At 45.4% G+C, this 27,738-nt stretch overlaps 1 protein-coding gene across 2 annotated transcripts in view; it reads right to left on the reverse strand.

The window, feature by feature from the left end:
- The window catches only part of fgf11a (fibroblast growth factor 11a), a 75,295-nt gene extending 53,686 nt beyond the window's left edge, over positions 1–21,609 (reverse strand). The window contains exon 1 of one of the 2 annotated variants that reach the window (XM_086166561.1): positions 20,948–21,609. In XM_086166561.1, the coding sequence (XP_086022687.1) occupies positions 20,948–21,140 (193 nt within the window). In that variant the 5' untranslated portion in view covers positions 21,141–21,609. The remainder of the gene's footprint in view (positions 1–20,947) is intronic. The other variant, XM_086166562.1, reaches the window with a different exon arrangement.
- Between the last annotated feature and the right edge of the window lie 6,129 nt (positions 21,610–27,738).

Raw genomic sequence — 27,738 nt, forward strand, 5'->3', positions numbered from 1 at the left:
GATCTGAGCTTACGTTTCTAAACAATGAGCTTTCCAAAATAAAATAAGAGGGGTGAAGAAATCTCCCCCGCTTCTCTGGCCGGAGAAGCTGTGCTGATGAAGGCCGGACCGTTTACCGAAAAAGGGTGTTCAGAAGTGGATTGAAAATCCCAGGAGAAATCCTGACTGCCAAGTTAAACATGAAACAGGAAGTGAATCAGCAAACAGGAAGTTGTTACGGCAACTCAAGTCACAAAATCCAACCGTTTCCCCTGTAGCTACTCAAGCACTCCTTGACCATCATCCCTTCACCTGGTTGGTTTCTAACCCAACGTGACAGAGCTCCATTGTTCAGGATTCCCGATGTCTAAAAAGCTGCAGCAGGTTCAATGGAGACCCTAACTTACCTAGACGTGTGAATGAAAGGGTGAATTGTTGCATGTCTCGAAAAAGAGCAAGAATGAGTGAGTGAATGATTGTTTCTATACGTCGTGCAAAGAAGAGAGTGAATGGCTGAATGTCTCTATATGACATGTGAATGAGAGGGTCAACAGTTGTACGTCTCTAGACGTGATCGATCGGCAACCAATGTATGGATGAATGAATGAATGAATAGTTTGAAATTACCAAGATGCGTTAATGACTGAATGGTTGTTTGTCTCTAGATGACGTGACTGAGAGGGTCAATAGTTGAACGCCCCTTGATGTGATCGACCGGCGTCCGATTTCTGGATGAATGAATGAATGAATAGCTTGAAATGACCAAGATGTGTGAATGAGTGAATGGTTGTTTGTCTCTATATGTGGCCTTGTGATCCACTAGCATCTGCCCTGGTTGCTCCTTGGAGCTGTTGCGCAGTGAACCGTCTGCTTATTGTGTTTACGCCGCAATCAAACTTATTTATGGAGATTTTGATGGGAAGGAAACAACTTTGGCTCTCCAAAGCACCTTTCAGCGGGACGTTAGTTTGATACATGGCCCCCCCACCCCTGTTATTTTAAGGCTTAAGGTGAAATATCCCTTGGACGCTCCCTAGCGTTAATGCAAACACGCGCAGCGGCAAATCCAATTTCCAAGCCTGTTGAGAAGCAATGCAGCAGGAATGAGCTGACAACTTTTTTCATTTATACCCTGGTGTGTGCGTGTATGTGTGTGTGTGTGTGTGCTGTCACCAGATTCCTGAAGACACAACTAATTAGGCGCTGAGCGACCGACAGGCCGCGCCAGCTAAGATGTTTTTTGCACCGGCCCACATGCGGAGGCCCCGCAGCTGGGGGTCCTGCATCATTCAGAAAGGAAGTTGTCCCCCAACCCCCTCCTCCACGGCCCCCTGCGATTCCGCCCAAATCCCCCAGCCGCTAACTCGCTCCCTTTGTCTCCCCATCCTCTGCCACGCTCAGTCATCACACCCTGCACACCACAGGCTCCCCGTCTAATCTCATGCATCGGTACTCTCTAATTAAGCAGATTTGCAAAGGCTCGCCGCTCGGCTCCGTCCGCAATTCACACACGCCCCCTCGTACCACGACGCAGTCGCCGGCGAAGCTGCGATCGACGCAAATGCCATGCAGCTCGCGGAGTGTGATTCCTAATTGTTTCCTGTTCTCGTCCGACACGATAACGCTTCTGGGAACTCTGTGTCTCGACCCTCCGTGTCGAGGAGGCTCCTGCAGGAGGATTACCTTCCTTTTTCACTAATTCATTCATTCATTCATTCATGAGCTCTCACGCTCACCAGGTTCACAATATGGAACCAACGTCAGTTGTGATTGGTTGAGAGGGACAAACAGCCATTCACCCTCTCATTCACACGTCATATAGAGACCTACAACCATTCATCCTGTCATTCATGTAATATAGAGACAAACATCCATTCACCGCTCATTAACGTGCCATGTGGACATACATATGAATTTAATTTGTTACAGAAGCTGGTTCATATGTTGATTATTTCATATCTTAAATTAATTTTCACCGTTTAAAATAACAGAAAACCAATTCATTTGTTCCAAGCACCTCAAAACTCACAAAATCAGGATATTGATATTAAAAAAAAAACTGAAAAAGAAGGATGTTAATAATGTAAGGGACATCAAAAAGAAATTCCGGTTTACAGGAGCTTCCTTGGCCCGTTCGGGCCAAATTTTCAAATTTTGATTTTCTTGCTACATATTTCAAGGAGAGAATTTGCTTTAATTGCACTTTGTATCTTAAACAATTTGTATATAAAGTATTTTAAAGGGTCACTGTACAACCATTCAGCCTTTCATTCGCACATCATATAGAGGCATATGATGATTCACCCTCTCATTCACATCATGTAGAGACGAACCATTCACCCTTTCATTCACATATCATAAAGAGATGTACAACCATTCACCCTTTCATACATGTCATAAAGATACATATCGCCATTTACTCACAACTTAACACAACATATAGAGACACGTAACCTTTCACCTTCTCCTTCATGCATCATCAAGACAGATACCACTATTCACCCTCTCATTCACATGTCAGGTAGACATGCACCATTCCCTGACATTCACACGTCACATAAAGACACGCAACCATTCACCCTCTCATTCATGCATCGTATACAGGACTGTCACAGAAAATTAGAATATTGTGATGAAGTTCTTTATCTTCTGTAATGCAATTCCAAAAACAAAAATGCCATACATGCTGGATTCATTACAAATCAACTGAAATATTGCACACCTTTTATTATTTTAATATTGCTGATTATGGTTTACATCTTGAGAAGACTCAAAAATCCTATCTCAAAATATTAGAATATCATGAAAAGGTAATTTTTGTTTTTTTAATTGCATTACAGAAGATAAAGAACTTGATCACAATATTCTAATTTTCTGAGACAGTCCTGTAGAGACATACAACCATACACCCTTTTATACACGTCATATTTTCACCTGTCTTAAGCAGGACCTCAATATCCATGAACATTGACCTGACCAAGATAAAGTCAGCTTCAAACACTCCAATATAAGCGCCAGTGAGTACAGGATCCTCGAACGCCTCCGAAGGACCCTGAAGGACGCTTCACTGAATGCTCTCCAGAGCTTTTGACTTCCCAAAGCTTCTCGACACCACAAGCGCGACAAGGAGGGTTGGCGTAAATATCTGGCAGACGCTGCAACGGAGTCGGCCATTATTGTGATCAGCACAGCGATCATCACCGTCAGCGGGGAGACTAATCGTTTCCCTTCCATTTAAACACGTCTGAACAGGTGGAGGAAAGAGGCGGGGCGTCAAAGAGGCGGACGTATTCCCATTCCCTATCAGTGGGGGGAGAAGATGAGGAGAGCAGGAGGCACCTTCTGACATCTGGGAGTTTGTCGTTTCCCGCTCGCGGTGAGTTCAAAGAGCAGAGGATCGACAGCTGACCAAATAAAAACGATTAATTAGCATTAATCATGATATATGATACATCAAGGCTGTCGAATGAATGCGTTAATCCGCCATCATCAAAGGGGTTTGTTAAATGCGTCAGGGTTTGGCGTATTTTAGTTTTTTAAATGTTTATTTTGCAATCCGGATGCCAGATCCCTTACTTTAAAGAAATAAAATAGTATAAATTATACATGCATATGTATGTTTATATATGTATTGCTTTATACATCGTGTTCTTCTGTTATGAGTCTTTTGGCTATCAATTGTGATTTATTTCATTCATTCTCCATTGAGCTGATCCTGCACTAAGGGCAAGGAGCCACTAGTGTTGTAGAAACATATAACCATTCAGCCTCGGGACAATGTAAGGCAGAAATGTTGAATTTTTAAAATTAAATTAAATTAAATTAAATTAAATTAAATTAAATTAAATCAAATTAAATTATCCCAGTAAATTAAATTAAATCAAATTATATTAAATTAAATAAAATTAAATAAAATTAAATTAAATCTGGACAATTTAGGGTCTCCAGCAACCCTTCTGCATGTTTTTGGAGAATGTTTTCATCCCAACGCATCAACTTGCGTGACAAAAGGAGAATTTTCAACACATTAGACACCCGTGTCTCATAATTTTTCTTTCACCGAATTACGCTACAGTCAAAAAGCAATGATGTGTTGCTATGTGAGGCAGGCTTGGGAGTGAGAACATCCAGTTTTGGACTGTTGGAGAACCTGGACATGGTGAGAACGTGGATACACCTACACAGAAAGTCCCACAGGAGGGAATCCAACCAGGGACCTTCTGGCTGAGAGGCCGCCTGTTTAGCATTCAAACAACACTGAAACCAAACCGTGTTTACGTCAACACTCAAGATGTCACTGGACACTTGCACTTACGGGAATAACTTGTATCGGTTACATCCCAGAACGAGGTCAACCCGCTTGGCCTTATTTATGCTGCACACACACAGACACACGCACAGAAATAATTCATTTCTCGCAGACTGCATGCAGTGTACACACCGAAAAGAAGTGGACGCCTGGATGTGCACATTCAGGCAAACATTGTGTTGGGACAAAAAGCCATGTAGAACATCATGTCAACGGCACCAGCTACATCCTGGAGGCCAAAGCTCCACCGTGCTTGGAGCTGAGCGTCAACCTGTGAGGTCTTAAGGATCACCTTCCTGGTCCTTATCGCTTCCATTCAGCCTCCCAGATAAGAAAATGTAATGTTATTTCTGCGCTTTCAGCATTTGTCATTTCACGCCATCTTTGTAGTCCATGACAAATGTCCTAAAACTTCAACTGGCTTGTATGTATGTAATGGGGAAAAAAAGAAAAAGCATCACGAGTTCCACATCAACCGCGCACGTGTGCAGTCCAGATTCTCACCGTGCACGGGATCAATCCCCCGAGTGTCTCGCTGCACACAAGTGGTCTTCGCACACGCACACAGAGTATGTAAACTGTCATGCACAAACACACACACATACACACTCACTTTCCATGCCACTTCCATATCTGACATTAGCAGTCCCCAGCTCCCTGAATGACATCCATCTTGCATTTATTCTTCCGCTAACACTTACAAGCGCGCATGTGTTTGCTTGTGTGTGCGTGTGTGCGAATGCCAAACGCCGCTGTGCATCTGTGCTTGTTAATATTTGAAGCCGCCGCATTTCGACCTCTGTATGAAAATGGATTAACACTAACTGCGGCTTGGTTGTCAGAGCGTGCTGTGTTTCCGACTGGAAGGTTGCCGGTTTGATTCCCGGCTCCTCCTGCCTGCGTATATTTTAAATAACAATTTAAAATCAATACAAGTGAAGGGATTAAAGAAATCATTATTTTTTTGATGGAGTTATTTTTATGAAGAGTCAAAAAGAGTCATAACATCTAATCTGGGAAATTGGGAATTTTTGTATCCTTGCAACGGCTCACCAACAGCACCTTCGAGGTACTCAGAGGAATCATATTTCAAGACAGAAATGTTGGACTTTTTAAAGATTAAATTAAATTAAATTAAATTAAATTAAATTACATCAAATTAAATTAGAACATTTTGGGAGACACAGTGGTTGGCACTTGAATGGTTGAATATGAGTGACTGATTCTCTGGATTACTATGATGTAACATTTAAACATTGCAATCAGGGTGCAGTTTATCCCTGACAACACAGTGTTCGCTCGGAGACTCACAAATCCCACAATTTGTCAGGTTGATAAAACTAATTCAAATTTCAAGTACAAAACAAATAAATATATAAAAAAGTCCAACTGCAGTTGGAAATTGCTAATGCAAATGTTTATAACAATCCATGTTCACGGCTTCTTATGGCGCCTCCTTTAATTTCATGTTAAGCAGTTAATAATCTGTTCATATCTGCTTAATTGTGTGTGTGTGTGTGTGTGTGTGCCTGCGTGCGTGTGCATGTGCATGCGTGCATGTGCAGTGACTAATGCACAGATGCTGTCATTGAGGCTACAAGGGCATCGCTAAAAGCTCTCTTTATGCAAATGTTGCAGGATGACACTGTGTGTGCGTGCATGTGTGAGTACACGTGTGTGTGTGTGTGTGTGCGTTAGTATGTGTGTGTCAAAGGCAGGACATTTCTCATAATGACGACTTATCTCAGCTAGCAGATACGCCCGATACCAGGGATGAGAAACACACAGGAAATGACTCCCCCTACCCCCAGACACACACACACACACACACACACACACCTTACAAACACATACCTCTGGACCCGCCTTCAGTTTACAATGCTTTTACACACCACTATTATTAGTCTAATAATTATGTTGTCTCATAATTTCTTCCCGCCCATACACACACACACACACACACACACACACACTTCTGAAGAAGGCAGATTTCTTTTGACATTATCTCCCTCTCCTTCACCCGTTCTTTCACCCCAACCAGAGCATCACTGGTGGCTTCATCCATCCATGGCTCTTCCATCCCTCCTCCATCTTATCGCTCCATCTCCTCACCCTCTTAACTCCCGCCTCCATTCCGTATCTCTCTATCGCACCATCTCCTTCTGGAGATGATTTTCCTCCTTGCCTCCTATCTCTGTATCTCCAGCCGGCTCTCCAAGACATATCTCCCTGACATTTCCTTAACATCTCACCTCTGCTGCTTCCCTTTATTTCCCCCTCTCCTCCCTCCTGAGGAGTGTCTCGGACGCTGCTTGAGCTTAATTTTTTCTCACATCAGCGTCAGGTTTGGATGAGATTGCGTTTGAAACACCTCACAGCCAGAAGGTCCCAGGTTCGATTCCCACAGGGAGCCTTTCTGTGTGGAATCTCCATGTTCTCCCCACGTCTGGGTGGAGTTTCTCAGGGTTCTCCGGGTCCCTCACACATTCCAAACACCAGGAGGTTCATTGCAGACCCCAAATTGTCCCAACTTGTCAATGAGTGAATGCCTACATGAGTGTATGGGAGTATGTCTATATGAATTGTGAATGAGAGGCTGACTGTTGTTTGCCTCTCCATAATGTGAATGAGAGGATGAATAAGAGTATAAGTGAATGAATGGTTTAAAATGACCAAGATGTGTGAATGAGTGAATGGTTGTTTGTCTCTATATGACATGTGAAAGAAGGGGTCAACTGTTGTATGTCTCTAGATGTGATCCACTTGTGACCAAAGTATGAATGAATGACGAGTTTAAAATTACAAAGATGGGTGAATGGTTATTTGTTTCTACATGATGTGAATGAGAGGGTGAATCCTCATATGCCTCTATATGATGTGCAAATGAAAGGATGAATGGTTTCATGTCTCTATATGGCACGTTAATGAGAGCGTGAATGGCTGCGTGTCTGTATATGTCGTGCAAATGAAAGGGCGAATGGCTATATGTCTACATGATGTGTGAATGAATGACTGAATGGTGACATGGCTCTGTATGAATTATGAATGAGAGGGTGAATGGGCTGTTTGTCTTGTCATAGCATCTGAATGTATGTTATTATATGACATGTTAATAAGAGAGTGAATTGGTCTATGCTTCTATATGACGTATGAATGATTGTTTACCTTAATTTGGCATGTTAAGGAGAGGGTAATGAGAGTTTGTATATGTCATGAATGAAGGGGTGAATGGTCATACGCCTCTATATGATGTGCGAATGAAAGGATGAAGAAAAGGTGAATGGCTGTTTGCATTTATATGCCGCCTCCAGGTTGAACCCCATTTATCGCCCAATGGCAGTTGGGATAGGCTCCAGCCAGAGGACACTTCAGGCGTCAAACCATCAACCCTCCAATAGGAAGCCCGCTCTACCTGCTGAGTCACAGCTGCCCCGATGCAGAGGTTGGACAGCTAAACCTAGATAAAACAAGTTTTGTGTCTTGCCTTCGAATATCAATATATTCATCTCTGTCAGGAGGTATGAGCATCACTTCTTGTCATAATTATATATTAATAAGCAATTTCATTGGATCCCAAAAGAGGGCTAATATTTAATATTTTAAACGGGAGTGTGTGAACAGCGTCGGGACACCAAAGCAACAAGGTGACTTTGGCTCAGACCGTGTTCAGATCTAACTCCCAACATGGAGCAACAGATAACCAACGCATTTGTGGGAGGAGCTAAGCGCATGTCACTTCCTGTCTGAAAGGGATTACCGTATTTTTCCGGCTATAGGTCGCACTATTTTCAATGGTTTGGCTGGTCCTGCGATCTATATTATTCTATATTCAAATATATAATTTCACAAGTTCGTTATTTTCACACTGACAGCTGCAGAAGCGTACTCTAGGCTTGAGTGCAAGTATCTGCTACTCTGATTACTCCTGCACAACTGAAATTCAAAGTTTAAATATCATCTTATGCGGACAACTGAGAAGGACTGAACACCAATGGCCCCAAAATGAAAATCATATTCTGCAGATTACAAGCTGCAAGTTGTGAAATATGCAGCCGAAAAGGGTAATCGAGCAGCAGAAAGAAAGTTTTGAGAGAGCAAGAGACTAGTGAGGGACTGGTGAAAAGTGGAGGATACTCTGACTGCAATGAAGACAAAAGAAAAGCTAATTGTTGACAAGTTCACGAATACTTGAACAACGTGCTGCTGGAAGAGGCTTGTCAATTGTGCAGCTACGTCGCCATTTTCAGGTAGTTGCTTCATGCAACCCAACCGCCTTGCTATCAGAGTATGGACAACGATGTCCCAAAAATGGCCACGCGGAAGAGGAAGCGGCACGCCGTCTACCTCCGGAGTTGGCGGAGTTGCTCAGAAGTGACCCAGAGGATGATGAATTCACTGGATTTAGTGATTTGGAGTGAGATCGAGGGTTTGGTAAACTTGTTTTTCTGTGCTGTTTATGCTATAGTTATCTGAAGAACTGTTAATATGTTACGTTAATATACCAGACACCTGTTGTTCTCTATTCTATTCTATTCTATTATTATAGCTTGGCTTTCCAGATGAAATGTCTGTTCTTGGACTCTGATTTTATGAAATTAATTTCCCCCCAAAAATGTGACTTACATATGTTTTTTCTTCATCATTATGTATTTTTGGCCCGTGCGACTTATACTCCGGAGCAACTTATAGTCTGGAAAATTCGGTAGCAGCTGGACTCCTGTAGGTTACTAGATAGAAGGTCATTTGCTGCTAATTTAGCGATTCTTCGTAACTACTCTTGTGTCTTATTCTCTATCCAAACTGTTGATCTTCCAGTCGATCGCAGACACCGTTCACCCTCTCATTCACACATCTACCAAATTTAGAGTCTCCATTTAGAAACAAATGGAAACATCTGGGCAATTCCGGGTGTCCAGCAAACCTCCCGCTTGTGTTTGGACAGTGAGAGGAACCCGGAGAACACTGAGGAACCCCAAGCATGCACACAGGGATGAAATAGTGACTCCAAATAGAAAAGCCACCCTGTGGGAATCCAACCAGGAACCAGGGAAGCTTTAACTGCTGATCCGCCGAGCCGCCCCACAATTCATTCTCACTAAAATTCATTTTTCTGACTCATTTACCACGAAACCTTCCGGTCAGAAGTTCTCAAACCCCAAACACCAGCGGGCGCTCACCGCTGGCAGGCAGCTGTTCCAAGTCGCAGCGTTTTGATTCCCCATGCATTTACACACTCTCTTACACACCCAGACCCGCACGCACACACACAGACACACACACACACATACACACAACGTGAGCAGATGGCAGCCGCTGCCTTGCCGCCACTTGACACAGATGGATAGCAGTTGCCACTTCCTATAAAATGGTGCAAATGGCACAGCTAGCCAATCACAGAGCAGTTTGCTCCGATGGACCACAGATCTTCCTGAAACATCTCTGTCTCGCTTAGCAGGAGCTAACAAAATACCACAATCACCCACAAGCTAGCACATCTCTATGTGTGGCCCTGAGAGCAATGGGTATGGGTTGAATCTTCAATTTGTCGGACGGCTGTTGTGCAAAATCCTGCCCATGACCTGTTTTTGACCTCTTTCTAAAACATTAATTGTATAGTCTATATCAGGGTGTCAAATACTCAAATACAAAGTGGGCCAAATTCCAAACTTGGACAAAGTTGCGGGCCAACATTGTCATTTAGTGAAATAAAATAAAAATAAAAATGAACCTTTTCATATGGATCCATACAACTTTCGCTTAAAAACTGAATATGGTGTTTCATTTCAATGTGTCTAATGTTGTACTCCTTGGTTATGGCCACGTTGGCTCCACATACAGGACAGTCTTCTTTCTTTCCATCAATTTTCAGAGGTGCAGCACGGTGCCAGTATTAGCATAACATTTTTGCACTAAAACACCAGCATTCTGGGATTTGTAGTATTAGCGATATATGTATAATACCGGCGAACCAGCTCTAATAATCATTTGGTATGGCTTCATGGGCCAAATATAATTACGCTGCGGGCAAAATTTAGCCCACGGGCCATAGTTTGACACTTATGGGCTATATCATACATGGAAAATAATCCTGGGGATCTGATCTGTAATTCAGCAAGCAGATCAATACTGTTTAAAGCAAGTGCTCAATTGGTCAGACATGCTAAGTGAAAAAACAGAAGTCATACGGGAGCAGCAACGAATGCCGTGCACAGAGGAGTGCTTCTCTCTGCATCTTCCAGATAAATTGGCAAACGCCAAATGAAGATCCAACCCTCATCCCTTGCAGGAAACTCTACCGTCTCGCTCTGTCACCACGCTGCCACTGTGTGGTTGTGATTTCCCCAAAGATCAACTTGCATGCCAATGAAGACTTTACAGATGTTCTGCACCTGAGTACCAAAGTACAAAATGTCACAGCCTGAAAGAACTTCTCAGAGAGCATGTAAAGGGACGAGGCACTTCCTGTTTGACTTTGCTTACCATCTAACAAGCTAACCAGGAGGACTTCATCTTCACAGACATACACAAACCCTCATACGTGTCGTAAATACTTTGGAGTCTTCATACCAATAACTTAGCTTAGCTTAGCTTAGCTTTGTTTTGCCTAACTTAACAGGCCTCGATGATGATGTGTTCTCACGGCAACAGGCACTTCACACTTTGAGGTGAACGGATGAGAGGTGTTTTGAATGAATCCAAGGTGACCTATGGCAGTCACTCATTCATTCACGTCATGTACTCATACAACCATTCACTCATTCATTCACATGTCCTATAGACATTTACTCATTCATTCTTGTGTCAAATATAGAAACTTACTAATCTATTCACATTTCAAATAGACATTCAGTCATTCATTCACATCAAATATAGAAATTTACTCATTCATATACATTTCATATAGACATTCCCTCATTCCCTCACATGTCAAATATAGAAATTCACTCATTCATTTACATTTCATATTGAGACATTTATTCATTCATTCATTCTTGTTTCATCTAGAGACATACAAATATTCCATCATTCATTAACATATCATATAAACATTCACTCATAGACAGCTATATCCTAAGCTCTTCCTGGAGTCTTCAAGATTATGGAGTCGATTGTAAAAAAGGTGAAAAAGTGCAGAAAATGTACGATTCTCGTTCTTTTACCTTATTGCAAAATTAGGAATTAGCGTGAGGCGCGGTGAATGGATGAATGGCGGAAAATCCTCCTCCCCGTCCATGATAGCACCATGGATAATTTAATGGCAGAGGTGAAGCTCCAGTTTTGGAGAAAGTTCTGCGCCCTCTTTCGCATGCGAGATTTCTTATTAGAGCGGAGCAGTGTGTGTGTGAGTTTTGAGTGGGTGTGTGTGCGCGATAGTGTGTAAATGTGTGTGTGTGTGTGCGTGCACCCTGGCTCGTCTCCAGCTTCATAGATTGATGGCATATTAAAGTGAAGGACGCGTCACACACCTGCGCCCGTGTCCCGCGCAGACAGACGACACACACACTCCCACACACACACACACACACTTGAGAATAACAGCATCCGACTGCTGTGTGTTCTTCAAAGGGAGCAAACACGTGCCAAATCCTTACATAAAGAACACGCGTACGTCCTGAGTCAACATCTAACGTTTGCCTCTGAGAGCATGGCGGGCCTCGGGGGGCGAGCTGACACTGTGCAGATCATCTGTGCACGTCGCCGCCACCGCCGCTACCACCGCCCTCCCTTTCCAACCCTCTGTGTGTTAAAGCGTGAGCAACCGCAGTGTTATGTTATATATTGTCCCGCACGGTTGGACGCGGCCTTTCATCCATGTGGTCGACGCGCTCGCCTGGGCTCGTCCGTAGGCTCTCGCGCGCTTGCATTATTCAGTGCCGTCCCGTGTAGCCGCTCGCTGACGGCACTTTGAGGATGGATGGGCGTTGACATGCACGTTTAAGTGCATGTCCTGGAGGAGACGGAGGTTCCAGGGGTGACGGTGGTTGGGAGAAGGAGAAGCGAGTGAGGATTAGATAGGAGATGTGGTAAGATCAGAGGCCTCCCTGCTGCAGTGTGTGGAAACTTGATCAGGAAACGTCTGATCTCGTAATTGCCAGCAAAGGTTTCTGCACCAAATATTAACCCTCATATTATGTTAAGGGTCAATTTGACCCATTTCACCCATTGACCCAATGGGTCAAATTGACCCTTAACATAATATGAGGGTTAAGTTCTGTTTTTCTGATATATCAAATATTTATGTCATACAATAAAATGTTAATTAATTACTCAAAAGTCATACAATCCGATTTTCTGAATTTTTGTGTTAGATTCTGTCACTCACAGTTTAAGAGTGCCGATGATAAAAATGACAGACTGTGCATGCTGTGTAAGTGGACAAAGTTGAAAAATCAGCAGTGTATCAAATACTTGTTCTCCCCACTGTATCTACATATCTGTTTATGAGTGTCAGTAAAAATCAATATAGCTTTAAAAATAAATCTATCTATAATGCTAAGTAATATATAAAGATCTCTCAATGGCGCGTGAATGAGTGAATGGTTGTATGTCTCCATACGTGGCCCCTGATCGATCCAGGGTGAACCGACTGACTGAATGACTGAATGAATGAATGACTGACTGACTGACTGACTGACTGACTGACTGACTGACTGACTGACTGAATGAATGAATGAATGAATGAATTAATTAATTAATTAATTAATGAACAGGCAGTAGGTTAAAGACTCCTGTGACTTACCAACAACCCCTTAATGAAAGTAACGAATGAATAAATATGACTTCGCTGTTTCAAATGAACATGAGAACATGTTTTTGAGTGGCTGCCCGATCTCATGCGGCCCAACGCCAGATGTTGCCTAAACGTTACACACACACACACACACACACACACGCGCGCACGCGCGCATGTGCACACACACACAGGCATACCCGCCAGCTCATAAAATGACAAGTACATGACGCATCAGTCCTTCCCGGCACAGACGCGTCTGCGGTGTGCCGTAAGACCACTTATTTTAGCCGCGGTCGGAGAGGCCGCCGTGTTCCTGGTGGGTCGATCCAGAGCACCTGTCAGTTAATCCTCCCCCTCCTCCACCTTCTCCACCTTCTCCGACTCCTGCCATGCCCTGTGAGCTCCCAGGAATGGGACACAGACGCAGACAGGAAGGCATGCAGACCCTTGCAGGCTTTCCCTGCATCGGCCGGCAACAGACTCAGTGTCAGAGTGATGTTTGCATGTGTGTATGTGTGTGTGAGTGTGTGTGTGTGTGTGTGTGTGTGTGTGTGTGTGTGTGTGTGTGTGTGTGTGTGTGCAGAGAGACTGAACACACACATACATGCACAAAGAGGCGGATAAGCAAGACATATGATTTAATGAGTTGTCTTTTAGATGCTGTCAGGCTGGTCAGGGTCAATGTGGCTATGCTGAGAGAGATCAACCAGAAGGTCTGGTTGTGTGTGTATATTTATGTGTGTGTGTGTGTGCGCACGCAAGCGTGTGAGTATACGCACTTGCGCGAGCATGTGTGTTCATCCGTGTGTGTGTAGGTGTGTTGTGTTTATTCTCTATTCTGATCATTTTTTAGTCCCAATTACCTTCGTGTGTGTGTGTATATGTTTTACAAATGAATGTGTGTGTGTGTGCGTGTGTGTCTGCCCATGTTATTCCTTTGCCATCTATGCTTCACTTCCTCTCATCCCTTCATTGCCTTCATGCTTGTGTGTGTGTGTGTGTGTGTGTGTGTGTGTGTGCGCGCACATGTGTGTGCGTCTTCTCCACATTCCCCAAACTGCCGCCTCCATGTGACACGCGTCCACCTTGCCTCCTGCACCCCATCCATGCATCACACCGCCTGCATATGAAATACCAAAGAAGGCGTTGCCTTCGGCGCCATGTTGGTGATTGAAGCCGCGACCATCGATTAAAGGCACGGCGCCTCATTCTGTGGGTTCCTTGACATTGAGAACAATGAGAGTGGCTATGGGGAGGGGTTGTGGGTGGGGTGTTGTGAGTGTGGGATGCTGACTCAACATCCAGCAGTCGTTTGTTATTTGGGCTCCCGAGGAATGCAAAATCGGCCGCCGTGGAAATCGTATCCGGAGCGGATAAACTCCCCGGTATCTTGACGCGTGCCGCCGCAGGGGGCATCCGCCGGAGGTCAGGTGAAGAGCAAAGCCTCCTCCTCTCCCTCGACTCCTTGTTCACCCCTTCACACTGAGGGGAGGGCAGAGTAATGCGATCCACAAAAAAGGCCTCAATATGTGAGGACACCTCTGCATAGCAGAGCTAATTTATCACACATCCTGGCATTCAGGTGTGCTTCAATGGAGTTTGTCAAAAACAGATGTAATATTAATTCATTCATTTATTCATTAATTCATTATAGTGATTATACTGGATTTAGGGTAGCAGGGGTGCTTCCTATCCCATCTGTCATTGGGTGAGAGGCAGGGCCGCCAGCCAATCCTCAGGTCAATATAGAGACAAACAAGCATTCACCCATTCATTCACATGTCCGGTCAATTTAGTGTCTCCTGCCTGTTTTTGGACTGTGTGAGGAACCTGAAGGAAACCCAGAGGAAACCCGAGCAGACACGTGGAGAACTTGAAGACTCCACACGGAAAGACCCACATGTGGGAAACCAATCAGGGACCTTTTTGCTACAAACAGGAAGTGCTAACAGCTGCACCCCCTCCTTGGTTAAAAGCTCATTGATAAGCATCTGAGTGACCTTCACCTTTGACCTTCAATGGATGGAGAAAAAATAAAGATATAAGAAAATGAATGAATAAATGAATAAAGAAAATGCAAAAGATACTGATCAACTCTCCTCTTGACAGATGATTGGCAGATGGCAGAAGGTCCAAAGATTCTGACCTTCCACAGACGTTCTCGCTCTGTGGTGGAGGCACTGCTGCCCCCCCCCCACACACACACACACACACACACTCACTCACACACACAGGGGCAGCAGAAACACACTGTTTTGTCCGATGATGATTGATGCCTATCCAAAAAATAATAAAATGCAGCCGTGCCAAAGCCAGTGGGCTCAATAAATCAACCCCCGCTGAGAAGCCGCTCTGAAGGCCGCATTGATCATCACACAGACCAAATGTTATCGTACACTAATAATTTATCCAGGGCGTCGTTTCTTATGCAGCATCTGCTGCACCGGCGGCCTTCGGTGGCGACCGCTTTGTTAAACGTAGTCATAACATACGGTGCAATGACACATGGCGGTCAGCGGAGCTCAAAGTTCCTCTCTTGAATGGAGTGACACAAAGAGCAGTTGTAATGACGCTAGTTGCTAATGCTATGCGTCCGTATGTGTGTTAGGAAATTTGAATCCGCTTATGAATTCACGAAAATCCGATTTATAGTACAACCTTGGCTTATGACCATCCAAAAGCATGAGCACAGTTTTCTACTAAATTTTGAATCAAGCTGCAAACAAACCACGCTAACCGGCAAACTCACGAGCTTCCCGCGATGTGGTTTTATAGCGTAGCGGCAGTAGTATATGTGTATATGTGGCAGAGTAAAAAACAGACGTCAGACGGCAAATTTCTTTTCGAAAGGGGAAAAGGTGGATCCCCACAGTGGATTCACGTTTATTATTATAGTCGCAATATGAACAATCTATGTGTATCGTACCCCAACCCCCGGTCTGCAGTAAATTATCAAGCGTTAACAGGTCTGCGGTGATAAAAAAGGTTGGGGACCACTGCCCCATTCTTTCATTCATACATTTGTCACCAGTTGATCATAACTAGTGGCATCCAACCATTCACTCTCTCCTTCACGTCATATAGAAAGAAACAGCCTTTCACTCATTCACACGTCTTGGTAATTTCAAACTATTCATTTATTACATCATGAGACATACAACTGTTGACCTTCCTATTAAACTGTGTGATATTTACCCACAAGCTTTTTTATACACATTGAGATATTTTCAAAGATGAGTTCTGTGTGTGTGTGTGTGTGTGTGTGTGTGTGTGTGTGTGTGTGTGTGTGTGTGTAAAACTTCAAATGAAGCAAAGTAGCTTCAGATGCCGCCATGATGGAGAGCCTCTCCCTGGGCTTCCCTGTCATCTCAACTGAATTAATTTCCAAAGTTCATGTCAATAAATATGTGTGGAATTTCAAGCAGCGCCTGTCCCGCGTCCTCTCATCGAACCGCTAAACTTTACCCAGAGAAGGTAAAGGTCGTTGGCGTCATTTGGGCCGCCGAGCTTCCCCTTCTGCAAACTCCCATTTGGATGACTGGATGAACAGCTACATGCGACACTAACTAACTGCCACTCATAACCAGATAACATGAGGACGAATGACTGCAAGCACTGTTTACAAAATTGTAACTATCAGTCACACATGCATTCATTCATCCATTCATCCATTCATTCGTTCATGATCTATTCTGCTTATACTTCAGTCAGGATTTGGGGGACACTGGAGGCAAGTTTCATCCTGGACCGTTAAACACAGGGATATACATAGAGAAAAGCAAACACACGTTCACTCATTCATTCATTCATTCATGCATCAGGTAGAAACATACAACCGTTCATGCATTCACAAATCAAAACGAAATACAACCATTCATCCTCTCATTCACATACCAAATATAGATAAACAACCATTCATTCACTCACTCATTCATTCATGCACCACATAGAGATTCAACTGTTCTCTCACTCATCATGAACAAATCATAGACGTACAACCATTCACCCACTCATTCAAAAGCCAGATATGGATTTCCAGATATTCACCCTCTCATTCATGTTGTCAAACAATCCTTCACTCACTCATTCACACATCCTATAGAGGCATAAAAAACACTGCAGCCCCTAGAATGAGGATGTTATATTTATATAGTTATCCTTTTTGATTAGCCATTTGTGTGTAAGTGTGTGTGTGTGTGTGTGTGTGTGTGTGTGTGTGTGTGTGTGTGTGTGTATGTGTGTGTGTGTGGCTGAGTGACTCTACTGACTGATGAAACCACTTAAAATTACATTAAAGTAAAAGACAACTCCATAACGAGAATAGCCCAAATATATATACAAATAATGAGTGCAGTTATATTTGGGATGTTTTTGTTATTGTGATGTGGTGTACTTTGTTGTGATTGAAAGTGCTTCAGTACACACACGCACACACACACACACACACACACACACACACATGCATGCAGACACAAACACACACTATCATCAAAAAGGATAAAACAACTTGAATCCAAGTTGTTGTTAAAGACCAAACTGACGCCATAAAATGACTAAAAAAGATATATTTATCCATATGTATATGTCTACATATATATATAATATATATGTATATATATATCCTATATAGATTATTTCATGTAGTACATACCTGAGATAAAGGGTTACTGCAATTTAAGGCAAGTAAAAGCTGTCATGATTCTAAAATCAATGTTAAATGGATCAGAATCCAGTGTGGGTGCAGTGGTTAGCACTTCCACCCTGCAGCAAGTGAGCGCATGAACGGCAGGGTAAAGGGTTGTACATCTCAAAAATGACGTGTGTATGAATGAGTGAATGCTTTCATGTCTCTATATGAAGTATGAATGAGAGGGTGAATGTTTATATCTCTATATGACATGTGAATGAATGAGTATGTCTCTATATGTGGTTCTGTAAGTGACTGGTAACCAGTCCAGGGTGAACCCCACCTCCCACCCAACAACAACTGAATGAATGAATGAACGAATAAATGAATGAATGAATGAATGAGTGAATGAATGACAATCAAGATCACAATCTCAGGTTCCTCAGTTCGGCAAAATCAATAACACAGAGAAAACCTACTCCTCTGACTAAACTTCATAATGCATTTTGCATCATGCGTTCATAGAACGCCAGACGATGCTAAAACTTTCAGTGTGTGAGGAAACTGCAGATCGGCCACTCCGAGAACCGAGCGCTAACAACTAACAGCTAACAGAGTGACAACAAGATGATTAGACACAGTGGGGAAACACAAGGGAAAGGGGGGGTGAACACCAGATGTCCTTGAGAATATAAGTGCATTGTGTGTGTGTGTGTGTGTGTGTGTGTGTGTGTGTGTGTGTGTGTGTGTGTGTGTGTGTCGATGGACGGGCGGCAGAGCGACCGAGGCTATCGGAGCGAGAGCTGGCCCGAGGAGAGAGTGAGAGGAAGAAGTAAGAGAAATATAGACATCCCGGGTGTGAAACACACACACACACACACACACACACACACACACACACAGCGGTCTATGAGGCAGTAAATTGCCCCCCCCAGTTCATTGTGTGCTCTCCAAACGCTACCACACATTATTGATAAATCAGTGTGTGTTAATGAGAGTGGCCAATGTGGACTGATGGATCACAGCAAAACAATGACTCTGTCACACACACACCCACACACACACTCTGGTGTCCAGCTGAGGTGCGAGCACAGACCAATGTCATTTGTCGCGGAAGCAAACCTACTTCTCTCATTTCCACGTGCACTCCAATCCGCAGATGACGAGTGAACACTCGTGGTGCAGCAACAAACCGGGAGTTTATGTCTGTGTGTGTGTGTGTGTTTGTATGTTTGTGTGTGTGTGTGTGTGTGTGTGTGTGTGTGTGTGTGTGAGATTCTGTCCTGTTAACACCAGAGAGGAGGCAGTGTCTCCGGCAGGCAGTTGGAGGACAACACAAGTTGTTTCGGTTTTGCTTTGATACCAAGTTGACGGTTTAACATCCTCATTAGATCATATCAGCAGTGCAAGACAAACACACACACACACACACACACACACACACACACACACACACACACACACACACACACACACACACACACACACATACACACACACACACACACACACACAAAGAAGAAGAGATCAAATTATCTCCCACACACACACCCTGAATTATCAAGAAATCACATTATTTGCTGTGTGTGGTGTGTTTGTGTTAGGTGTGCAGGTGCGCATATGTGTATATGTGGCAAATTACAGATGTGTGTATTTACATGAGCGGGGTCCACTTGGGCTGATTTGCACGAGGATGTATTTGTGTGTTTGTGTGTGTGTGTGTGTGTGTTGGGGCAGGTTGACCTTGTTATAAGCTGAGTGAGCTGTAGTGGTGGGGCATCATTAGTATGGGTTCGGTGAGGGTTAGAGGTGTGTTCGTGAGTGTGTGTGTGTGTGAATGAGCGAAAGGTGAGGAGAGGGGGGGTCGAGGGAGCATTGAGGGGGTCAGGTCGGGACACACACACGCACGCACGTACATCGCTTATGAAGGTGGAGAGTGTGTGTTTGAGAACACCCACACACACACACACTCTCTCGTGCAAACCCCACCCCCTCTCTGCCAAAAGCAGCCTCCAGTGGCCTTCAACCGGGAACGTGAGGTAGATTTAACCTGAAGTTTGCAGCCGGGATGCAGTGACGCACAGGAGAGCAGCGGGACGTCTTCGCTGCACACATCACGCAGCATTTACTGTCAATTATTCTGCGCCGAAGAGGAACATGAGGTGGAAGTAGAAGAGGGAGAGGAGAAAAGAAGTAGCTGAGAGCTCCAGAATATTCTGCCCGGGGGTCAAATGTGGCCTGGCAGTGGTCACTCAGCGAGAAGGAGGGAGCATCCTGCGTATGCTGAACACACACACACACACACACACACACATACACGTGTATTCCTTGAGAAAACGATGCAGACTTGCTCCCCCACGTCACTGACCCGCCGATCCATCTCCGGCCACGACATCCCAGGCGGCACCACTTGCCGCTCGCCTGCAGGACCTTTCCCTACCGTGTTTTACAAGGGTGATTACAGCTGGACGCCGCGTCCCCCTCCAACGCCAAAGGTCTCCGTGCGCTCAATTCCACGCCCCACCCGGGGGTCATAAACATCACAACACGACACCGACGCTCATGCACAGCAAAACATTAAAAAACCTGACAGCTGTCAATCAAAGTCAAGATGGAGGAAGTGCCTCCCAGTTTTATGAGAGCCAGGCTAATGCAGGCTAAGGCCCGTAATATCGGAATTAAAATGTAATAGAATTAATAAGTATTGAAATATCACATAATTCAGCACCAATTCATACATATATTTATATATATATATATATATATATATATGTATGTATGTCAATAATAGACAGCATCGATATGCTAAGAGCACGTTAGCTTCGACAGCTAATTTTAACACTATTTTTAATGAGCTAACACATGCCGGATGGTGGAGGTGGGGGTGCAAAGATGGGGTAATGACCCCCAGAATTGCAAACGAGACACCCGTGACATTTTTATATCGCCCGTAAATCACAGCGCATGTGCGTGCATGCATGCATGTGTGTGTGTGTGTGTGTGTGTGTGTTCCTCAACAGCCACAATGCTACAGATGAAATCCACCCAGTTGCTGTGGACTTCCCGTACGGGAAGCAAAGGGGCCGGGGCGGAGGTCAGTGTGGGGTCAGCTGGGACGTCTTCCCAGATCTGGATTTAACCCGCCTCCACCCGCCTGGAGGGTGGATGTTCTCCGCAAATCCCTCCGTCTGGCAAGTTGACCATCAAAATCCGCGTTAGCCAATGGGAGCCGGAAACTGGACCCGTAATGGCGGCGCGTGAGGGGGGCGGGACGGGTTGAGGAACATCTCGCACTCACCTGGTCTTTTCTCCATCTTCCTCCCTCTGCTGCCACATAGTCGAACCTTGGAGATTAAAATAAGGATCTGCTTCTGGCAGAGGGACTTGTTGCTTTTCGGGCACGGCTTCCTCTTGCTGGCGATCTGCCGGTTGGCCTGTGGGTCCTTGACCTCTCGCCGCTGGCGGATGAGGGAGCTGGCGAGGGCGGCCATCTTGCCGCCGCCGCCGTCGTCGCCGCCCCGGTGGCGCCCGGTTGTCGGGGGTTACCGTGGGCCACCCCCCCGCCCGCTCACCCAGGGCGAAAGAGCAAGTACGGAGTGGAGAGGTCCAAAAAAAAAAAAAAAAGGTTGGGGGGGCAGAAGGTCGGGAGGCTGGAGGAGGAGAAGACGAGACGAAGCGGAGGGGCGAGGTGGACTTGCCTTGCGGATGTTCCCTCCAGATGTGCCTCAAGTGAAGCCTGGGTTCATGTTGTCATGGAAACACCACCCTAAGGTCCGCCGCCATCCCATAACCTCCAGATCCAACAAAGTTTGACTCCGCCAACTCCGGCGGTCCGACGCAGGATTCACAAACAACACTTTCTCTCAGTCCACCAGGGATCTTCTCAAATCCAGGAGATGGAAGGAGAGGTGGAGGTGCAGGGGGGGAGCCTCCTCCTTCCTCAGCCCGTCCGAGGTGTCCGCGCCGCGGGTGGAAGAGCCTCCTCACTCCCGCCCTGGGAAGAAGGTGGAGAAACACAGGCTGATACATCCAGAGGTGACATTCGAGAGAGGCGTGGAGGAGGAGGAGGAGGAGGAGGGGACTACATGTCCACCTCCACCCGTCAGATCGGACTCCCCAACTCCGGGAGCGCAGCGCAGCGCCGCGTCCTTCAGCGCCGCGCGGCTGCGAGAGAGCAGGAGGGGGAGAAGGGATGGAGGGATGAATGGATGAATGGATGAATGGATGAGGAGGGGTGTTGGAGGCGCGCCTTACTGTGGGTGCTTGCGCTTGGGGTCCCCGGCGGTGGGTGACAAGAGTCCGGCGTGGTTCCGCGCTGCACAGCGTGTGTGTGAAAGAGAGCGTGTGAGGGAGTGTGTGTGTGTGTGTGTGTGTGTGTGTGTGTGTATATGTGTGTGTGTGTTGGAGGGGGGGGGGGGGCGGTGGCTTCCGGACAAGGCGCTTCTCAGCCCCACGTGCGGGTGAGCGTGTGCGTGCGCGCGTGTCAGGATGTAGCGCGTGTTTGTGCCCCCCCCCTTCATATACACACATTCACACACACACACACACCGCCGCTGTTCACGGCGCATCGGCGCTCTATCTTTCACGCGCATACACGCACGCGGTCACGCACGCGCGCGCGCACATCCCATTCCGACTCTCGCTTAAATGCATTTCCATAAACCCTCCCCCTTTTCCCTCCCTCTCTTTCTCTTTCTCCCTGTCTCTCCGTCCACCCTTCGTGGGGTGTGTGTGTGTGTGTGTGTGGGTGTGTGTGGGTGGGTGTGGGGGGGGGACGCAGGGACGGAGTCTGAGTCAGTCACCGCCATCACTTCATCTGCATTACACTAGTCTGACACACACCACGCAGTAAAATGTGTATCACACACACACACACACACACCCACACACTCACTGTGACCAGAATAAAGTTTGCAGGACGCTCCTGGAGATGTTCCACCAGCTGTTCTCTTTACAATCCACTTCAACATGTTAGAATAAAATCCTTAATGTGTTCCCGAGCCTCGGGAGGGTGACGATGATTGTAACGCGACATCTGGACGGGTTTAGGAGAACATGGATTAATGGATCTGAAATAAGTCACATAGCAGTTTGGTACCATTCAGATCCATCCATTCACCCTTCATCTGTACCGCCTGCAACTCCACAGGCAGGCGATCACAGGACCGCGTGCAGACATGTAACAATTCAACTTATTCACACGTCTGAACAATGTAGGGTGAACCTCCTGCATGTTTTTGGACAGTGTGAGGAACCCCACGCAGTCATGTGAAGACTCCTGTGGGAATTCAACCGAGGACCTTCTTGCTGTGAGGCGTCGCGGCGCCAGCCGGCGAGCCATATTCCGCCGGGTATGAACATATTTGCAGATGTCAGACGGTGAACGGTGGAAGAGAAAACCGTCAGTGGCTGTCAGAGAGAATCATGTCAGCTTCAGACGGGTGGAAGTGGATTTCATGCTCGGGTCTAAAAACGCGTCTCTTTAATCAGTGTGGATGAATGACTGGATTAAATGACTGTTAGCTCGTGTCATATCCGGTAATTGTGCTACCATGGCAGCAACCCTCCCCGCGCTTTCGATTGAAATATGTTTATGATCAGAACCGTCCGCTCCTATTAAATCACGTTAAAGCGTAAATAAAGCACGACAGCGGTTGCGGCGACCCCCTGCGGTTTCCATAATGCCAACAAACCAGGAAGAAGACTTCCTCTTTGGGGTATACATGTATGTTAAACCAGTCAGCGTTCCTCTGGCTGGCTGAATGTGAAATACTAGCCGGGTCTGCGGTCGCAGGAGAACCTGCAGCTGGTCGCTCCCTCTCAGCAAGGAGAGTGAAGAGCAAAGAGCGAGAAGAGAAAACCCCATAGGATTCCCCCCTCAGCGAGCAGACACACTCAGTCACCTGGTATTCCCATAGTGCCGCTTCCACAGAGGGGAAGGAAAGTACCTTACCGGTTGGAGCTCCTCTGTGGGTCATGGTGTCAAACCACTGAGGACGGACGACTTCCGGAGGTCCACTATCCGCTAGGTGTTGACATTAGGAAACGTCCAGAGGAGGCTGGACCCATGCAGGACAAGTAAAGCGGAGTTGAACCAAAGGTGGGGGCGGATCTTAAAGAGAGGTGGACTACATCTCCACCGACCGCTATCTGCTCGCTTCTTAGTGGATCTTTTACCTCCTGTTCCTTTCCAAGGTGCAAATCCATTGTCACCTCTGGCCATGTGGAGGTAGAATGAGGCATTGAGGCCAACACAAAGAGATATAGTAGACAGTTTGGGGTCTCCATGTTCTCCTCTGCTGGGGTTTCCTGCGGGTTCTCTGCAGATCCAAAAACATACAGGAGTTTCATTTGAGACCCAAAATTGACCAGATTTGTGAATGAGCGGGTGAATAGTTGTATGTCTCTATGTGTGGCCCTGGGATTGGTCCTGGGTGAATGCTGCTTCGCTCCCAATGACAGCTGGAATAGGCCTCGGCCTTCCATGACCCTGAGAGCAGGATAAGGTGTATAGCTAATGCTAATTTCTATGCTACTATGCCCAAGGGTTACTTGGCACAGTTGCCAGTGTCCCTCCAATCGGAAGGTTGGCAGTTCAACCCCCAAATCTTCCTGCCTGCTTCCCAACAAGACACTGGACCCTCCAGTTGCCTCAGTTAGGGCCTTGCAGGGCAGCATTATTGACCATAATGTATGAAAAGGTACATCTTGACCAAGAACTTGTTTGAACATTGATCCCCTACTGAACCAGGAACCCTAATAGAAGCTAGCATATCCCTCAGACAAGACGCTAAACACAGACCCTGTTCTTTCAAATAAAAGAGAGGTCAAAACTAGACGGGGGGGGGAGCTAATGGTTCGAGTGGAGCATCGTAGAAGGAGATTGCGGTGAAGAAATCGTTCTACAAAGACGTGCCAAGACGCGGTGCTGGAGAGTGCCAAGGGGGAGCGAGCTGCTCTGACGAATAGACAGACGGGAACACCGGCCAAGACGGAGACATGAAGAGGTGGCGATAAAACAAAAAGAGACAGGCGGGGAAGGAGTACACCCGCTTGGTCACTTTGCCGTTGTGCAACAGTGATGTGCACTCGCATGGTTCTGCTCTTCACGCGACTCGGGGTTCCAATCTAGACACCGGACCCTTTTGGGTGCTCATCCTTTGAGATAAACATTTCTCATGTAGCGCTTAAAAACAAAACCAACAGGGTAATTTGGATAAACAAGCTCCATCAACAGTAACATTAACTTAGCTAATGTTTGCTTGTCTTTTTTTCCATAAGATCAATTTGTGCAAAACAATTCCCACTAAAAATGATAGCATGCAGTGTTAAAGAATATTTTGAAGAAATCACCCGTTTATTTGTTCAAAACGGGCCCTTGAGAAAACTCTTCCTCAAGGATTCTCTATTTTAATCATATTTCAAAATGCGCCCACCCCCCCCGCGCGCCCGTCTGGTCAGAAGCTCCAAACCAGTAGGAGGTCAGTCCCGACTTGGACTTGGTGGAAAAGGTCAACTTTGCAATCTACTCATCGCACCATCCATTGGCAAGAGGGAGGAAGGCGTGCCTGTACTCGATGTACGACAATCCATTTTATTTTGTGTGTCCTTGACTGGCGTCCAGAGGAATTTGTACCGCCTGGTGGCATAATAAGATCCCTCATACGAATATAAATATATATACATATATACATACATATATATAGCAAGGTTAAGCAGAAGTTCCATATAATGCTGGAGCTGGTAGATATCACCTCAGGTAACCTCCTTCCCTCCTCTGTCCACGGTCCTGTTTTGCCTCGCTGTCTAATCTCGGTCTCATTATGGGAAGACGTGTGGGCTCGTTTGTTATTTCCGGCTTCCAATAACCCCGATTAGGGCCGTCGTTCCTCTCCTCCTCCTCCGTTATCAGGTGGAAGAGCTCTAACGCGCACCTTCTATCCACATTTATAGGTAAATAGACATTTACTAGCAAATAACAAGTGTTGAAAGTTTCATTGCCGCCAGCTTTTTTTGTTTTTTTTCTCAGGGCTCATTGGGTTTGCAGTGCAGCTGTGACTGCGGAGAAGAAGGCCCGGTAACGGTGGCCTACTTAATGAAAATAAAACAGCGCTCACACAATTGCAGCAGTTGGCGATTTTACTGGGGCGTCACCGTGAACGCTGATTCCAATAACAGTCACTTCTGTTTGCTTCGCCGGAAATGTCGGACTGTTTCTGCACAGAGTAGCTGAGGCGGGACGGGACATCTGTCGCACATGGATCACGATATTCATTCATCCATCCGTTCGATCGTTCATTATCTATACGGCTTATACGGTTCGGGTGGCCGGAGCCTTTGGCAGCTGTGATATGTCGACTATTCACTCATTCATTCAGAAATCATATAGAAACATACAACCATTTCTTGTTTACAAGCCAAATAGAGACATATGACTATTCACTCACTCAGTTCATTCATTGATATCATGTAGAAACAAATGATAATTCACTCATTCATTCAGATGTTATATTAAAACAATCAACCAGTCATTCACTTGACAGAGAGACATACAACCATTCACCCTCTCATTCAGGTATCATATAGACAAATGATAATTCACTCATTTATGACAAATGAAAACACAACCGTTCACTCACTCATATGACAGAGAGACGTTCAACCATTCATTCGCCGTCTAAAGTGTAATATAGGGAAATAGATTATTCACTCACTCATTCATATGTCAAATAGAGATATAAATATTTTGCATTATATTTTGCAAAGCATAAAAATGAGCTGCAATTTTTTGGTGAAAGAAACTGTTATTATGCCATGGTTTTACCCGATAAATTTGACACCCCTGATATAGAGACAAACGACCATTCACTCCACTCACTCATTCACCTCATGTAGAGACTATGATTCACTTATTCATCCGGATGTCAAATGAAAACATACAACCATTCACACATTCATTCTCATGACAGAGAGACGTAAATAATTCGGGATCTCAATTGTAATACAGGGAAATAGAATACTGACTTCCTCATTCACATGTTATATGGAGACAATCATGCATCCTTTCATTCACATGTCTGGACCAATAAAACAGCTTTAATCAGAACCCCTCGCACACACAGCGCTTTCTGTCAGGATCCAGCCAGGGATCTTCTCGCTTATGTGCTAACCACTGCGCCACCACACCGAACCGCCAGGAAATTCCTTTTTCATTCGCTGTTTCATTTAGTTAAGGGTCAAAGATAAAAACATCCCATAAAGATGCTGAGCGCCCACAGTGCATCTATTAAACCGCAAACGGAGCTTCTTTAGGAGACTGATTCTGCCTGTAAACTTGTTTACGTGATTATTCTCTGCGTTTGAGTTCATGTCAGTGGTTTTGTTTGTGTTTCCCGTCTCACCTCCTAATCCCTCACCACTCTGGATTAGATGATGGGCTGCTCTCTTCAGGGTTCTCCTCAAGCTCCATCCAACCCTCTCTTCTGCATCCTCTTCTCTAACAAAAGCAAACCTCCTGTGCTCTTTACCTCCATCCGTAAACCTCCTCTCTGGTCTTCTTTTAAAATTGTTCCCAAAATCGTCCGCTTGTCTCCACCACTTCCTCCAGATCCAAAGTGAAAGCCCTCCTGTGGACGGGTGACAGAAACAACATTTAAAAAAAGTGGAATCTATTCTTTTATGAACAGTTTTAGACAAATAGACAGAAGCTCCATCTTTGGTGCAGAGCAGCGATCAGACCTAAGATGCCGGCATGAGGGAGCCACCGAGATTGAAGTACTATTTCCGTAAAAAGGGTTTCCAACAAACACCAATTTCAGGTTCTTTTCAAACCCAACAACATCCTCAGGCTCAGACTGTTGGATCCCAAGGACAGACCAGAATACACCTTAAGGATGGCCCTTCACAGGAGAGCTACCTCCTCATCTCAGGACTCCCCGGTGCACCTACACCTGAAGGACAAGGGTCAAAGTCAAAGTCAGCTTTCTTGCCATTTCTCTGCATGTACTGGATATGCAGAGGAAAGGAGAAGACGTTTCTCACAATCCCACGGTGGCATGAAATTAACAAAATAATAATGATAATAGTAGA

This window comes from Fistularia commersonii, chromosome 19, assembly GCF_037954325.1.
Source record: "Fistularia commersonii isolate RoL2024-O1a breed Wild chromosome 19, RoL_Fcom_v1.0, whole genome shotgun sequence".
Lineage (NCBI taxonomy): Eukaryota > Metazoa > Chordata > Actinopteri > Syngnathiformes > Fistulariidae > Fistularia > Fistularia commersonii.